Source organism: Hesperophylax consimilis, chromosome 13 (genome assembly GCF_061612785.1).
Source record: "Hesperophylax consimilis isolate HC1 chromosome 13, BYU_Hcon_1.0, whole genome shotgun sequence".
NCBI classification, from domain to species: Eukaryota; Metazoa; Arthropoda; class Insecta; order Trichoptera; family Limnephilidae; genus Hesperophylax; species Hesperophylax consimilis.
Genome location: NC_142848.1, coordinates 14,739,000 through 14,756,770, shown reverse-complemented (window position 1 = coordinate 14,756,770; position 17,771 = coordinate 14,739,000). Strand labels below are relative to the sequence as shown.

Sequence of the window (17,771 nt, the reverse complement as noted above, 5' to 3'; positions counted from 1 at the left end):
ATAACTAGATATTTGTTAACATTTGACTGGATGTTATTATCAGCTTACATTTTGTGTATTAGTTTGAGAATAGTGTACATGCATAGATAGATGCAGTAGGAGAGGCACTAGTGTAAATCTATTACAAAACAAACACCACTAATACTGATTGATAGTACATACATACAAATTTTTGAAATCTTAATTATGTGATGACCACATAAGAGTGCTAACTGCGCCCCTGTCCAATCAGCGGGGGATGTGATAATGTACCCCAAAAATTGAAGAATTTGAATAAATAAATTGAATTAAATACATTTTTCAGAAAATCACAAAAAAAAATCGACCCGTAAAAAACAAGTTTTTTTACTATAATACATTATTTTCCAATTAGTTGCGCTATCTCTTGAGGCGGCTAGCAGCCAATTTTAAAGAAAAATTGATTATTTTTTGGTTTGACTGAAGATTGAACCATCCTTCCCAAGTAGAAGTCCGAGTAAACCATGCTAACAACTGTGCCAAATCCCGATTGGGTGGGACCGACATTTATTTTGCATTTCAACTGCTGTAATATCATCCAATTTCAGAGAAATGTGTATATGTCCTCAAGCGTATGAGAGATTGCCACCAAAAATTGTTAGAATACATTGTCATTGACAAAGAGTCTATCTGCCAATTTTTAGCTCGATCGGATGTCGGGAAGTAGGCTAGTTTCCACTTCCAAGATGTGCATTCATTCATTCACGAAAACAAAACTGAAATACAAATACATACATATGTACGTAGATGTAAAAAAAAAAAACATTAAAATCCGATATTTCATTCCTCCTATTCAACTTGCATGAATTCACCACAAGTTATTTCCCGAAAATACTCACCAACACAAACGATAGGAATACATTATTGAGTACGATGGGTGTGTTGCTACCCCTTAAACTTTTTGAAATAGTAATGTGATTGAATATTGTGTGAAATTATTTGGCACATTGATATTTTGGCGGAAAATTACAGAATTGATGTAACAGATTGTGTCAGGTAATGAGTGTTGCTGAACCATCGATTAAAGTCTAGTCTCATCAACAGTCGGGCGAGGTAAGTTCCGCAGGGCTGAGTCCTTAGGGCTATTAAGAGTTGGAGTAACTTTCCAACTGATAACTCAAATCTGGAAGCAAAATACACAAAATATGTACACATTTTAGACAACATATTTCTTAAAAAATAAATATATTTAGACAACATATTTCTTATAAAAAATGTAATAAGCAGTAATTGTTGAATGAATCACTAGTATATATTGAATTATTTCGCGGATAAGAGATAAGCCGCCATAGCTCAGTGGTCAGAGCTGTCGACCGGAAATCGAAAGAACACGGGTTCAAGTCCCGTTGGCGTCATGTATCTTTTATCAGGAGATTTTTCAATGTGGATGAGTGTTTCAGGTTAATAATTATTGCTTATAAAATAATTGTAACATATTTCTTAAAGAAAATTTTATAAAATTCACTGTATAACCAAGAAGAAGACAGCTGCTTATAATTGTACCCAGCCTTGAGAGAATTAAATAAATTAAAAAAATGGAATGAACATTACGGAGTCTAGTTTTCTCTCCGACAGTCAAATTAATATTTCAAAGCGCCATAGAGCATGGTGGAAATGAAACAGCTGGCTAAAAATAGTTTTTTTTTGTGAATACCGCATAGTCAAAACTGCTCCCAACCGTCTGGAGCCAATGAGACTATGGCATCCTCAATTGGGGTATGTTGAGGCTGAAGGTAGCGGGAAGGGGGGAAGGAGATGAGGAAGAGGAAGGTGGTAAGTACTTAGCTATTCCGATCTGGTCACTAAACACGGCTCAAGCCATTTAAAGCAAAGTTTCAATTCTGAATGGTAGTCTTACACCTGAACGATACTGAGAGTATCTTCCACTGTAGACGTGCCGCAAAAATATATCTTATATTAATTATTATTTTTTTGGTAAACTAATGTTTAAGACAAGATTTTTTATGCATAGCACAAAGGGTAACAATTATTTTGTAAGCAATAATTATTAGCCTGAAACACTCATCCACATTGAAAAATCTCCTGATAAAAGATACATGACGCCAACGGGACATGAACCTGTTTCCTTTCGATTTCCGGTCGACAGCTCTGACCACTGAGCTATGGCAGCTTATCTCTTATCCGCGAAATAATTCAATATATACTAGTTTCATTCAATAATTACTGCTTATTACATTTTTTCACCTGAAAACAACCAACTTTATTTTATATGAGAAAGGCATTGTAAGTGCTAACTCTCTCACTAGATGGCGTCGAGACAAATTGTCTACATTTTTTGGTGAAAAATACTAGAACTTGGCCGTTGACTCTCCCGTTGGCGTCATGTATCTTTTATCAGGAGATTTCTCAATGTGGATGAGTGTTTCAGGCTAATAATTATTGCTTATAAAATAATTGATACCTTATATTATTTTAAATGATAAAATTGTGAAATAAAACAATAATATAAATATCAAATAAAATTAACTTGCACATGCCGGGATTCGAACCCGCGACCTCCGGATTGCTAGTCGAGAGACTTGCCCCTCGACCACAGAGTCAGTTGATTCACAAATTTCAGACAGAAAAGGCTAAGAAAAGTTTTTGTTGAGACAAACAAACTGAAATATGGAGGTCATCTGCATAAGTCTGCATATTTACAACAGTTTTATATATCGGAGAATGACCTCAAGGAGGAAATAATGAATCTTCAAAATGTTTTAAACTGATAGAAATAATAGTAACTGGATAATTTGTATACCACCATTTTGTGATCAGGGTGATATTTTTATTGTTTAGTTCAGAGGTACCCAAACTTTTTTGGCCCGTAGACCACTTGCCAAAAAAATTTATTTTCCGTAGACCCCCTGTCTGCTGTCTGTCCAACAACCGGGTGGCAGTATACTTCCTCTGTCTTTACACTGTGCAGACAGGGGCGCCCTTGTGAGGTATTACACCAAATGAAAATGAAGCAGGATAAGCAACGGGAATTTCTTTCTCTAGGTAGCCCTACAGAACTGACACTTAAGTTCTTTGTCAGTGCTTATTCCGGTCAGTTCTTCTTGTCACATGATTTTCTATTCTTCGACGTTGCATTTCTATAGTCAAAATATCCTCAACTTAGTTTTGAAGTCTGTGTGAAGTGCATTTAAATGTTGAACGTCATTCTTACACTGAACGTTTTTCAAAAACAAGTTGGGGAACTAGGAAAATTTGCGGCTTCCAATGTGCAATGTTTTGCTTGAATATATTAATTCTGACAAGAAAAGGGACGTAGGCTCTATTTATATAACTCAATTAACAACATTACGAAATATAAAAATATAAATATCAAATAAGTAATTTCTCAGTCTTTTATATTTGTGTTAGGTCTATTGTGTCATTAACGGAACTCCTAAATGTTGACTTGAAGTAAATAGGGGTCCGTTCGTATGTACCCCCATTTGAATCTCGTGGACCCCCCAATTTTTTTCTCGCTGACATAGACCCCCAGCAAGCTGATATCGACCCCTGGGGGTCCATATAAACCACTTTGGGAACCTCGGTTTAGTTCAACAACATTCTATAAAAACAGGTATCAAATTTTATGGAGTTACATAATAATATGTTTTACCTGTTTGTGTATCCAATAATATAGTACTCCTCTTCTTCAATGTTGGTTGTTTCTCGTGCCATGTTACAAAAAGCATCACAGAGCTGAAGAACCTCCACAATGTTACACATCACCGGATTAGAACCATAGTCCAGTTCTTCCTTCTCCATACTGTCTTCGGAGATCTAAAATACAAAGCATTTTAGACCACAATAAATACAAACTTTGTAGTAGAAAAAACATTGTTTTGATTCGCAAATATTAGGGTTGGATGATGGCAATAGGTTCAAAGGTGACAATATTAGGGTTGGATGATGGCAATAGGTACAAAGGAGACAATATTCGGGTGGGATGTTGGCCATAGGTACAAAGGTGACAATATTAGGGTTGGATGATGGCAATAGGTACAAAGGAGACAATATTCGGGTGGGATGTTGGCCATAGGTACAAAGGTGACAATATTAGGGTTGGATGATGGCAATAGGTTCAAAGGTGACAATATTAGGGTTGGATGATGGCAATAGGTACAAATGAGACAATATTCGGGTGGGATGTTGGCCATAGGTACAAAGGCAACAATATTAGGGTTGAATGATGGCAATAGGTACAAAGGCGACAATATTAGGGTTGGATGATGGCAATAGCTACAAAGGCGAAAATATTAGAACTACATTATTGTTAAATTACTGAAATAAAGTGGAACCTGCTTAAGAAAATCCTTTTTAAGAGTAAACATAACATATGTTATAATCTAAGCGTTTATAGATGGCATTAATTTGATTATTTTGTGAAAATCAACTGTTTGCATCTTATACTTTAAAATATTAAGATGAATTATTTGTTTGCGCCCGCATATGATCAATATAAATATGAATAAATAGTTTTGTCTGCATAAAAACTCAATTCTTTCAAGAAAAGCATACAAGTACAGTATTGGATTTATTTCTTGAAAGAATTGAATTTTTATACAGATAAAATTATTTATTCATATTCCATATGTACAGGCGCCATAGACATATGAATATTAGTAGACCTGCCCTAAGTGATTAAAAGCGTATTATTCCCCACTCCCCATACCGGTTCCATTGGAGCCGGCTGGGCTCGCGTATGGCTTCCAGTGGCGGCTCGTGACTTTTGGGTGTACTAGAGTGCTAATATTATAAAAAATGGCATTTCTGATGTTGTTATAGCTGAAAATGATTTTTTATTTTTTTTTCGAAAATCGATTTTTTGTATGAAGATTTTCAGGAAATTTCAGTATAGCCGTGCGCCGCACGGAATTCCTGAAAATCTTCATACAAAAAATCAATTTTTCTAAAAAAAAAAAACTCGTTTTCAGCTAAAACAACATCAATTAAGCCATTTTTGGCAATATTAGCACTCTAGTAACCCAAAAGTCACGAGCCGCCACTGATGGCTTCCCGTGAATCTTGAGAATGTGACGTCATCATTCTTGTTTGAACTAGCGTCGAGCTATGGTCGAGGCATTTTACGAAATAACACGGCAAAATGGTTGCTTGTGCTATGAAAACTTGTAAAAATAGATGTGAAAAAGAGAATAAACCCAATTGTCGTATTACATTCCATATGTAAGCATTATTTTAAGCTTATTCACATCGTATAATATGGATCAGTTGTAGAAACATATACTATCACATCGAGATACATCTGGACGCAAAATACAAAGCCGTTTGCATAAGAATCAGGGATGTGCCTTCGCCTTTTGCGCTTTAGGTACCACGTGTTAGGTATGCGCTTGTTTCGTATGTACGGTACTGCTGGAACGAGAAGGAGTGCATATCACGTAATGCGCTAGGTTATACCGAGTGGTGATGTGTGATAGAAAATCTTGTTTTTTGTTTTTAATTGAAAAAGTGTCATCGGAAGGCAAAATGATGTCCAATTTTTTACTCCAAATACTCTTAGGAATCGCTGGTAAAAACTGTGTGTATATAATTTCATTTGTTTTTTTAGTTGTTTTACTTTTCTTTCTTAAAGATTTCAATATTTTATTATTAATGGGAACATAGCGGTTGTGACAACCCTCCAACATTGGTCGAATGTAGCGATTCCCAAGTGTGCGCATCGTTGTTACTGGGAAGTAAATTATGAACACTTATAAAAGTGTCTTAACTAAATACGTAAACAAAATATTCGACTCTGAAAATAGAAGAAATTTTTTTTGCCGAATTTGGACTTCGTAAATTTGTTCATAACGTGGCGAGTAATTTGCGCTCCCATGTAAAAATGTCTATTCATTCAAAAGCAGATTTTACTTTTAAGAACTAAATGGTGATATTATAATGCGAGATGTCTATATACTGTCAGATTGATTTATTGACGAATCACAATCAGCTTTACCCCCTTCGTTCTTCAACAGTTGATTTTACCCCTCACCTTTAATTTCTAGTCTATATATTCATATGTCTGTGACAGGCGCAAACAAACAATTAATTTTAATATTTTAAAGCATAACTTGCATTAAGTGTTTTTTTCATAAAATTATTTAATTAGTGCCATCTATAAACAAGCAATTTATAAATATCAAATTCTAATTCAAATACAAAAGGTAATTTTATCTAGTTTCTTAAAATCCCATTTGTTTTTACGACATCTTCATAAAGAAGAAATATATAGCACATTTAAAATACCTAGGAAATATTCCGAAATTGAGTGAGATATTTAAAGTTTATACAACAGATAAACAACCTCCTTATGTCATTTTCTATATTATGTAGTAATGTTTTCACACACACGATCATTTATCATTTGAATAAAATTTTCACCACTTTTTTTAGTAAGACTGTTAAGATTAGAAAACGGATGAGATTAAAAGGGTTAATCTTTTTGACATTTTAATGCACAAGCATTCCCAGTAATAAGTTCTCTGGCAACCAGAGACAGATACAAAATCCTCACATTTTCAATGCACAAGCTTCAGTCCCAGTAATAAGTAATAAGTTCTCTGGCAACCAGAGACAGATATGAAATCCACAAAATTTTCCAACCCTGGTTAATGCATGATAAGTACGTATAATAAAGACTTACAGGGGTCATAAGCAGAAAAGCTTGGCTCAAAATATCCGTCAGAAAAGTGTTGTGTGCCTTCTTCAACAACTCAAAGTCTTTGCTTTTCTCAGCCTCCGATATCATCTTGGAATAGTTGCTCTCCAGAACATCACACTGTAGATAGTGCTGGAGGTTATCAACCAGAAACATCAGTTTTTTGTGCAGCTGCCAAACTGAAGGGCTGAAACAAATCGATTCGTTGGTTCGTTGGAAACAAAAAAAACAAGTGTATTGAATTTATATACATGAAAAAACTGATATCCTTTGTATGTGAACGTCACAGCATTTGGATTTCTAGCGGCCATACCCCATTCGTGGACATCACAACAGTTGTCTTGCAAACACATAAATGAAAAAGTGCCATGTACAAGGGCACCTAGCATTGAAACGTCAAATATTATATAATTTTTTAATATTAATTAGTTACCTCTGTCTTCTGGCCTTTTTATAAGCAAACCACAATGCATGCAAATCATGCTGTGTCTTTTTGACTCGCAGAAGAAATCTAAAAACCTCATTATAGCGATATATTATTTCAGGTGTGAACATTAGATGCAGGGGCCACTTCACTTTATAATTTAAAATCAATGTTGACCATCCATCTGAAAATGAACAAAGAAGATTAAAAATACATAAAATAATACAGTTGTAAATCTGTTTCAAGTTATTTTAATTTACAGTGCCTCATAACATTCCCCAAATTGGGGATGCCAGTGCTATCTCTCATTAAAACATTTAAAAAAAAACTACTACAAGAGATTTTCATATTTTTTAAGTATCAAAAATGAACTACAGTTTCTGATTTGGTCAATTTATCGGTGGCCAGGGTGTATTTTGTTATTTAAGTTTAAAAAATATATTATGTGGATACATACCTAGAATCCCATATTCAGCGCTGCTGGCAGAAATATCACATTTAACAAAAGGGACGGAGAAGTTAAACTTTTTAATATCCCGATTATTTCCTAGTGAGACAGCTCTCGCAGCGATGGAAAATGCTTGGTTCATTTCTGTAAAGTGAAATAAAAACAGACAATAATTGCAGCAGTAACAATGTTAGTATACATTTAAAAAATCCTTTCCATGTCATTCACTATGTGTCCCGTCAAACATAAGCATTACAAGCGTACTAACTCCATTAAACTTCTTTTGACATATTAAATACATTTCATCAATCTTCTTCTTCTTTCACATGATGGGAGGTCAGAGGAGAACATCTAGGACTACGAGCCAGTCTATGAATGTTCGTTGGTCTGCACCACACCGCATTCACACATCGCTGACTCTAAACCCCATCTGTGCTCAACAGCTGTGGGAACTGACAAAGGCATTTCTCACATACGTTGCTTTCTATTCAAGTTTCCACCTGCCTTCTGGAGCCTTAGCCTTCTGTCTCTTTCTATTCAGAATGGTTTAATATATGTATCGATGGTACAAACCTTCCGATGCTTTGGAAGTAGGGGCAGCATCCAACAGGTGCTCCGACAAGCGCAAGAGCTCGAGGAAGAGTTCCCCGCGGCCTAACAGGAAAAAGTCCTTCATCAGTTGCAGCTCGTGAAAAACACCAGCCTCTTCTACAGCCACCACCCAAAGATGCTGTAACAATAATAAATAACGGTTTACGGAACAAATATCACTAAACACCATTACAACATATTATAAGATGTATCAATAAGATCGTTGGGTATAATTTAATTACGTTGAATCTAGTAACAAGCAAACCAGACCTCTCGTGAGAATTCGCTGCATCTCTGTTATTATGTGAATGGTGGCGAATTGATGGCCCTAGACCGGCCAATTTTCGTTATATTTGCAAGAGTTTTCATAATATGTAATAATAATGCATTGTTCCTTCGTATAGATACATTATTAGAAAATAATTTTCAATGACTTATAGGTAATAATAAATTTGTTCATGTGAAGCAGATACTTTGTGATCTGACATTATAATTTAATATAAAACAATAACCGGGTTGTAGCGAATCCCGGTCAGCATTCAGTATAAAAAATAAAAGTGGTTTTTGCCAAGGCTTTCTGCTTCCAGAGCATTCGAGACCTTCATGAACTTCATTCTGAAAAAATCTAACGCATTTTGGCCTTCCCATAACAAAGCACATTTTCGTCACCCACTCCCACCCACGCTCTGCCACCCCCTCCAAACTAGCTTACTTTAGATGTGACACCAAGGGCTATCTACCACCAAAACCACCGGTGGGTCGCAGTGGCTGGTTGTGAAGGAAATTAGGCAGATAGGGAAATGCGAGTTTCTTTTTATAATATATATTAGATTCTCAGGCTCCTACCTCAGTGACGCATAATTTTATTTCATCAAGAAGAATATCCAGCTTCGATACATTAAAAGAATCCATATTTTTAAGCTTGAGAATTGCTTCATGGAACTGGGCTTCTTTTTCTCCCCATATTGTAAAACTGAAAATAAAACCATATCCAATTCATTAAATGTTTAGCCAAGGCCATACATAACAGAAACAAGACCAAATGTGGGCCATAAACCATTATTAGTAAGAAACTATGCACATAAAAGGGTTGCAAATTTCGTACACTCATACTACTACAAATAGCATCTACGCATAGTGGTGTCCGCCTTTGTTTCAACCTACACACCGAGCGTATAACATTCATTGGATAGCCACTTTGACAGTCCATGCAGTTTAGTCGTAACTCGGCGAAGACGGTTTCCATACCATATCTTCCTTTGATTATATTATCCACGGTAATGGCTCTTCAATAATAATTTTTGATTTATTCAAAGTAATCAACAACTATTGTAATGTAACTGACCGTTTTCCAATATCTTTGTTGATGGAGAGTAGATTAACAGCTGTGGGATTGGTCTCTGTAGGACTGGAATCAAATAACACAACCGTTTTGCCAATGAAGAGAATCTTCTGTGCCACGGATACGGGAATGTAGTATGGCAACATGACAGCATTTATTTCGTAGTCCCAATATTTTAATGTTTTGTTGAGGTCCTGAAATAAAAAAAAATAACACATCAACAAGCACATTGGTCAAAATTTTAAATCGTAAAAGGAAAGCAAAGATTACTTGTAAGGTGTATGTACATATTTAATCAAGTACAAAACTAGCACCATAATATGAGAATAACAAATATATGAATCTGTATGAAACTATTTCTACAAAACAAATTTATTTGTTAACTAGCTGTATCTAGTCTGCCTGTGCAGATAGAAAAACAATAGCGCATGTTGCTTTTATGTCCAACAGATGGCGCTGTTTAAAAAAAATAATCACGTTTTTTACCTGTCACAGGTGACATCTATATAATATAGGTATATAAACACACATGCGTATTCAAATGCAACATTGTGTCAAAATTTAAAAACATTGGTGAAGAACTTTCGGAGATTTAAGATTTTGAACAAACAAACATTGTCATTTTTATTTATTTAGATTTGAACTTCCAACTCAGTGTTATTTATACTTTAAATCACATATTAAACTATGAATATTAACTTTTGACAGTAAGTCACTAAACAAATCTTCCTTTGAATTTACTTAACCAGCCTTCGCTAGCTCAGAAATCGTTTTTTTAGTAAATTTTTTCATAGAAGAACAGTGTCTTATGGCATAAAATGCCAGCAGTAATCGGAGTATGCCACTGACGTTCTTGCACGAATCACAAAGAATGCTCGAGTCTAGGCATGCAGTGGACTACAGAATATGACCGACGAATACCGGTGGATTATAGAGCTTGATTTTGTGCTTGTAACTAGTAAAAATAACCACGGATTATAGTAGTTATCAGATAATTGAGTGGTACTGAGGTTACTGAGAGAGTACTGTATTTCAGAGATTGTCTGCATTGCTCCTGTAAGCACTCAGACCTTTGTGCTATCTCCCATATATTTTACTTTATTCTTTTGACAGTAGCATATAATAAAATTCACCCGGATTTTGCTATTGGGTGTTTGGCAATGTCATCTTGTTCTAGATTAATTTTACATTTTTATTTATATGGATTTTATTTTTAGCCGTTTGTACATCTAAGTTTACAAATAATTTCTTTTCCGACTTTATGTCCGGGTTAAATCGTCCCCACAGGAAATACTAAACCCTTCCATACACTTTTCCACAAGTGATCTTCTAGTCAATCTACATTATGTAAGTGCATTATATAAGCATAATAAATACAAAACAATACGAGAACAACACGTCAACTCACCAGAGATCAAATGGGAAAATAATTCATCGACTCCAGATATTTTCATATCAGAGGGTTCGGCTCGGTAGAACTTCTAACTGGACCTATAAATCCTACTGATCCCTAAATATAAATATTTTTAAAAAATTTCGTAATCCTACAAATATTTAAAATTACTGATTTTCATTTTTATATATAAATTCTTTGACAGATCTAATACGCCTAAATTTTGAATGAGAGTGCTAGGTATAATGCCAGTAGCCGAAATAATAAATGGTACCTAATATTTTTATAGTCTGAGAATGCCAAATTCTTTTAATCTCATTAATTTATTAATATTTATATAAATTCATCATAACATTTTTATTATTTATTATGTTTTCTTTTCATTAATATTATGTGTTTATATATTTATAGAAATAGTGAATAATCTACTATTTTTTTTAAATATATATATACACCAGTGGCGGTCTGTAACTTTTCAGTGAGTTAGAGTGGTATGATAAAAAATATGACAATATTGATACTGTTATGAAATATATTTTCAGCTACAACAACATCAATAATGTCATATTTTTCAATTTTACAAAAGTCTAGAAATGCCCCTTTTTCAAGCAACATTTTCCACTTACTGTGGTGGTCGTAGGAGATTTAAAAATATTGTCAGGTTATTCGTAACCCGAGAATGTTTGTCTTTCTTTGAAAAAAAAACCCTCACTTTTCACTATTTACCAGATCGGTAAAATGGCCTTGAGGACCAATTGTCCCGAGGATCTCGACTTGCGGAGTTAGTAAAATGCTACAATTTACAAAAATACTATGTAAGTTATTATCAAACAGAATCAGCTGGCACACGGGGAAAATTAATCGCCGGCACACCAAGGGTTAACAGACTTTTCTTCAATTTATATATATTTTTTTTAATTTCATATATTACAATTTACTGTGTTTTCTTGACTATCTTGACTACCATACTAGGCTCACGCCATCGTACATAGTTTATATTATAATATAGCAATTATAAAAATAATATTTTGTAGAAACAAAAAAAATATATATTTAAAAAAAAAGTACATTATACAAACCGAAATAAAAATTAAACTGAATGATAAAAATATACATTTTAAAGAATATAGAAATAAGAATATTTAAATAATCTGTACTATAAAGTAGATTAAAATGCATGCAAAAGCATACCAATTATATCATACAAGACAAAAATTATAATGCGTGTTAATTATTGCCGGCGCAAATACATTAGATGTTTTGATTTAAATAAAAATAAATTACGTATTACTTGTATTTGAGCAGAGTCTCCAGATTTAGTGTAATTAGTAGACTGCATAGAATTCATCCTGGATGTGTGCAAGTACACAGGAGAAGCAGAGTGTATCTTCTCAACAGATTGGATGAAGAACTCCCTTTGCTTATCCTTTAGGTCGCCATAGAGCAGCCAGCTGCACAGGTGCTCGTAAAACACCCTATGGACTATACAGATCAATCTAAAAAAGAAACGTACTTTGTATGAATGTACAATATTTCATTACTTACAATTTCTACAATGTTTATTACATTCAAGCAATTTGGGAGGCGGGTATGGGTACCGCTGCCCTGGAAACCATTAATTGGATAACAACACCTCTGCACATAGGTCACCCTCAGTGGCAAGCTACGTATGGTGAGTTATCAGGGGTGCATGAGTTCATGGGATGAGGTTTGTCCATGTCTCGGTGGCGGATTCATCTGCCCACCAGTTGCGTGGCGGGCTGGATCGGGAGAGGCCGGATGGGGGAGACCCTTTGCCGGACTCTCTCCACCCCAACCCTTGCATTGCAATAGGAGGTATGGATTTATACATCACTCCTGGACACGTTGACGCCCAGATTCCTACCCACCCCTCATACCTCTTTCCTTCAGTTAAAAAGATCTTTCGCACAGCATCCCCAAAGACGACAGGACCTGAAGAAAATTATTTTCTTTTTTTTATACATTAAATCGGCACAAGAGGCCATGATGAAAATAAGTTTTCTTTTGTTTCTTGAATATTTTTATGTAATTTATTTATATAATATTCAATTCACACTAGAAATAGGTATTAATAAAATATATATAATTATATTAATAAAATATTCAATTCACACTAGAAATAGGTATAGATAAGAGTTTAAATTTCTTGGATCTAAATTTAACATTAAGAGGTACTAAAATAGAATTTTATATTTTCCATAAAGATACATACACATTGTTATAGATAATTCATCAAATCATACTTTTTCTCAAAAAATCGCGGAATTCCACTCTATGATTAATTACTATTCCTTTGTCAGTTCAAAATTATAGTTTAGAATTAAATCTCATTAAACAAATAGCATTTAATAACGGTTATTATAATAAATTGATAGTTGAAATACTAAATAAAAAAATCAAACAAAATTTCTTCAAATGGTATATTTACCCTATTTCTAAAGAAATAAGCAATGGCGTAGAATTCTATTTGTTGATAATGATACTTTCAAAATTATAAATAAAAACATTCCTGATACTATTCAACCGGCATTTTACACCAATAACAAATTGAAGAAATATATTCTTAATAATAAAGATAGAGATAATCTAACTAAAAATTCAGGAGTTTATAAACTCAATTGCAATGATTGCAATTTCTTTTACATAGGTAGAACCAATAGAAACTTTGAACTAAAGAACATCTCAAAGCTCTAAACGGAAATTGTGAATCTGAGTTTGCAGATCATCTTTTAAATAACAATCACACATTTGATAAAAACTCAGGTCTTAAAATACTGCACACAGGATATAAAGCTTTGCAAATAAATAATTTAGAAATTAGAAAACATGTAAAAATAAAAAAGAAGACTTAATTAATAAGCAAAAAAATTTTATAAACCCACTTTTAAATATTTTCCCACTAAACTGGTCTTTCCCGTCTAACAATATTATAATTCAGAATTCTGAAAAACTCCGCCCACTATTACCCCTCCCCACTTCTTCTACTGTTCAATAAGGAAGTTGAGTCCATTTTTTTAATTTATCAATGTTCGCATTAAAACTTAAATACTGGTATTTTTTTTTGTTTTTTTGAAGTTTGTTTTCATAATTAAATTAATTCTCAAAGTTTAAATTTTATTAAGCCCGCCAAAACGAGCGGAATCCGAGCGGTAAGAGGCGGGGTGTGGGTGTGACGTCATTCAAACTGTGAGAACCACGTCGCTTAAGTATTTTAATAATAATAATAATAATAATTGGATAATTTGTAGAGCGCCGTTTTTGTGAAAAATCACCTCAAGGGCGCTATACAATTTATTTCCTGTACAATTTATTTTGTATGGAAAAAAATTTAATTCTTCAATAAGGAATTCCAGTAATTTTTTTACCAATGTTAACCGTCTATTAGAATTGATGTTATTAAAAAAAAAAAAATTTGATTAAGATTTCATAGTTAAATTAATATTTTAAGTTAGAATATTTGCTTCTCCCGCCCGGCACAGTATTGCCGTCGCTATTTGTTGACGTGCCCGCGCCAATTCAGGACCGCTGCGCAGAAAAGTAAAGACCAAAAGTAAAATAACGGTTTACAGCCCAGTTCACTGTGTTCTGAGCGGCGGCCTGAAGTGTAATCGCATGTAAGGTGACATGTATAATAATAAAAACTTCTAAGCGATGCAATAAACGACATATTATTATAAAGCACTATACGAATATGTATCTTTAGAAATCCATTTCATATAATAACAACAACAAATACCTACATATATTTGACAATAGATGGGAGCTATTTTTTTCACATAGATCCTATTGACAAAGGGGTTTCTCCGGGAATGCAGCTGGTTTTCAGCAGTGCCTTATTATATGGTAAACAAAAGATGAAATATTTAAAAGCCATCACCACATTATTATTCTCTACTCATTAGAGAATAATTATCATGTCATGCGAAATCAATAAATATACCTGCACAAAATTGTGAGGTTATGGCGAAATGTCAGATGGGTAGAATACGCAATGATTATTATACTGTAAAAAAGTATTACATTTATCGTAACGTACAAATGAACACAATTAATAATTTGATATACTTACTTGGAAGCTTTAACTCCACGACCAGCTGTGGTTTGACCCAAATAAACGTTTGGCCTATACACCTCTCTCATCTAAACCGACCATCTCTCATGTAATAGAAAGAGATGCACCATACACACAGCGGTGACCCGTTCTACGTACAAGCCACGATACAATACATGTGACGTCAGAATTCTTTCGACCAATCGTGGAGCGTATTCAGTTTATTGCTATTTAATGCTTTTTTCAAGAATGTTTAACTAATTCTAAGAATAATAATATAGAAATATATTTATATATTTAGAATCAATATTTTTTGATCTACATGAACATTTTTTATAAGTCAAAATATTTTTCACTCAACTTCCTTATTGTAATCTATATTTCATTTTTGACTTTAGTATATACTTGCTCCTGATGAGGTGAACATTGTTCATGAAACATGTAGAGGTTATATATATTAGAGTGATGTAAACAAAGTTATTTGTGTATTATTCTAATAAATAATGACATCACAAAGTGATAAGCTTTCAGAAGAAATTTTCTTCAAAAATTAAAAAAAATTGCTTTTGTTATTCTAATATTAATGTAATAATATAATGCATAATTTTTACAAACACAGTATAGGATATGAAGTTATAGCACTCTTTTTAGGGTGAATTGCCTAATACAAAAAAAAAAGTTAGTAAATCATTGCATTGAAAAGTAGAAGAACAAAACGATTGTTTTATTTCATAATGAAAATATTACCTTTGAATTGCAGTTGTTGTGTCCTCATTTCCACTAAGGGCGTGCCTCTGCAGAACATGTAATATCTGGCATCCGTAAAACCTCTTCTCCTTAATACTAAACAGTATGCTGGTCAGCGTGTTGAAGAGAGGTTTGAAAGACTGGACGGTACCGAGGACATAGGCCAAAGGAAGATACGGGTTGGCTAAAGCGCTCTTCTCTAATTCCACAATACTCTTGTGATATGGCTCCAAGATTTCATCCAATCCTTCACTTAATGCTTGAACGTACAGACCGGATATTGGATTTACTAGTTTGTCTGAAAAATAGATAAGGAATAAAGGGGATAGAAATATATATTTTTTACTTTAGTGGAGAGATAATAGATTGTGATCAAGGCAATACTGTCTATCATAATCTAAAGATGAAACTAGTAACATTATAATTGTAAATTCTTTTCAATGACAAATTGTCAGTATTCAATGAGTTTTGGTTCAGGAGAAAAGGCTCTCCAAACCGACATTAAAAACCGTAGGCTGGTTGTCAGATTTATCATATAATTTAATATGTCTGTGGTTTTCGGGTAGAACTTCTTCAGTCAGTATGGACTGCATACATGCTTTAGAAGTTTTGATAAATGTTTACCTAACCGCAGCACTTTCAGGCACAGATTATTGAAATTACACTGCCTTTCAACAATAACTACAACAAACTATCTACAAAATAGGTTACTAGGATCTGAGTTTGGGTTATTTAAGTAATATGTGCTTATATATATTGAAATGAAACTTTCACAACTGTCAATCCATACTAAAAAAATACAAAATGGCGGCAAATGGATCATTATAAAAGGGATATTTTGAACTTTGATTGAATAAAAATGGAATTTTAATGCATCTTTTACCATCTCTCCCAACGCAAACGGTTGTTGCTTGTAGTAATTAAGTTGAAACAAAGTGTAATTTCCATAATCTGTGCTTATTAAAAGTGCGGCGGTTAGGTAAATATTTGCCAACCACAGCTTTAATAAAATGTGCTCTTACTGCCAGTGAAAACTGTAAGGGACATACTATAACCTTATTAACTATCTCTGAATTGTGATTAAAAAAAAGTGTGTGACCAGGGCCTAGATTCTCGATGTAGTGGGTCGAACCACTTGTTGTTCGAGTGGAATGACTTTTGAAGTTTGGCATATGTAAATGTGTACCTTCGACGAGACTCATGAATAAGAATGTCGACCAATGTATGTATTTTCGACGGCGATTGGATTGGAGAATTGATACCCGCTGTACAATTCCAATTTTTAAAGTGATTGTATTGTATAACAGATATTATTGTCATTAAATTAGGATACAAATCACTTAGGTACTTACTACTTAGTATAAAATCAACATTTCTGCCTGAAGCAAAAGAATTTTTGTTAATGAATCTCTTTATTGTCCCATGGCACTTGGCTATTTTTACAATCCTTTTGAACACTTCTCTTTCGCATGGATGTAAATGGGTAACTGTATCCTTGTAGTACTGAAATATTGAATGCACAAAATACATGTAAACAAACTGTTACAATATTGGGACTGGCTATAACTTGCGTAATTAAAAACATGGGTAAATATACAGAAAAGGGGACAAGGTTAATACACAATTTTAATATAAATAAAATCACTGTGATCAGTTAGATAAGAATGAGAAGTAAGTATTTCAGTTTCAGAAAATGGAAAATAATGCATTTTAGTATGTATTTCGTAAATAAAAAAACGATACTTGTCGATAAAAATCCATTATTTACCTGCTCCGAAGTTAACAGTTCTGAAGTATTTGGACAATCCCATAATAAAAATATCGCGTCGTGAATCATGGTGAACGAAAGCAAAACTTATACACAACAATAAAACTAAATAAATAAAAATGGTTTTGAATCGCTTGCAAAATTCAGAATGAAAACTATTGCCATACTATTGCTATGTCGCATAAATAAACCGTGTTTACATATTTTCAAACTTCAAACACAACATTGTACTCATTGTAGAAGTGAGTCGTTCGCGAACGAGTCGGCTCAGTGAACCGGATCTTTACACCGATCCGTAAGATCCGGTTCTCAA

At 33.8% G+C, this 17,771-nt stretch overlaps 1 protein-coding gene across 1 annotated transcript; it reads right to left on the bottom strand.

The window, feature by feature from the left end:
• Positions 1-7: 7 nt before the first annotated feature.
• Positions 8-17,691, bottom strand: Grip75 (gamma-tubulin complex component 4). The gene is made up of 12 exons (XM_089638803.1): positions 17,459-17,691; positions 17,043-17,193; positions 15,691-15,988; positions 12,163-12,367; positions 9,482-9,672; positions 8,983-9,109; positions 8,119-8,275; positions 7,555-7,689; positions 7,107-7,281; positions 6,659-6,860; positions 3,632-3,795; positions 8-1,141 (listed from the first exon to the last, which is right to left on the bottom strand). Exons 1-12 carry the CDS (start codon positions 17,525-17,527, stop codon positions 985-987), a joined length of 2,031 nt encoding a protein of 676 aa, XP_089494929.1. The 5' UTR covers positions 17,528-17,691; the 3' UTR covers positions 8-984.
• Between the last annotated feature and the right edge of the window lie 80 nt (positions 17,692-17,771).

What these genes read in the sequence shown, in the direction of transcription:
- Grip75 (XM_089638803.1), bottom strand. Translation starts at nt 17,527, where the DNA reads ATGATTCACGACGCGATATTTTTATTATGGGATTGTCCAAATACTTCA. An exon ending in GAGACTCTGCTCAAATACAA is followed by an intron (nt 9,673 to 12,162) that starts GTAATACGTAAT and finishes TTTTTATTTCAG; the next exon opens with GACCTCAACAAAACATTAAA. An exon ending in CTTTTCTGCTTATGACCCCT is followed by an intron (nt 3,796 to 6,658) that starts GTAAGTCTTTAT and finishes TTTGTATTTTAG; the next exon opens with ATCTCCGAAGACAGTATGGA.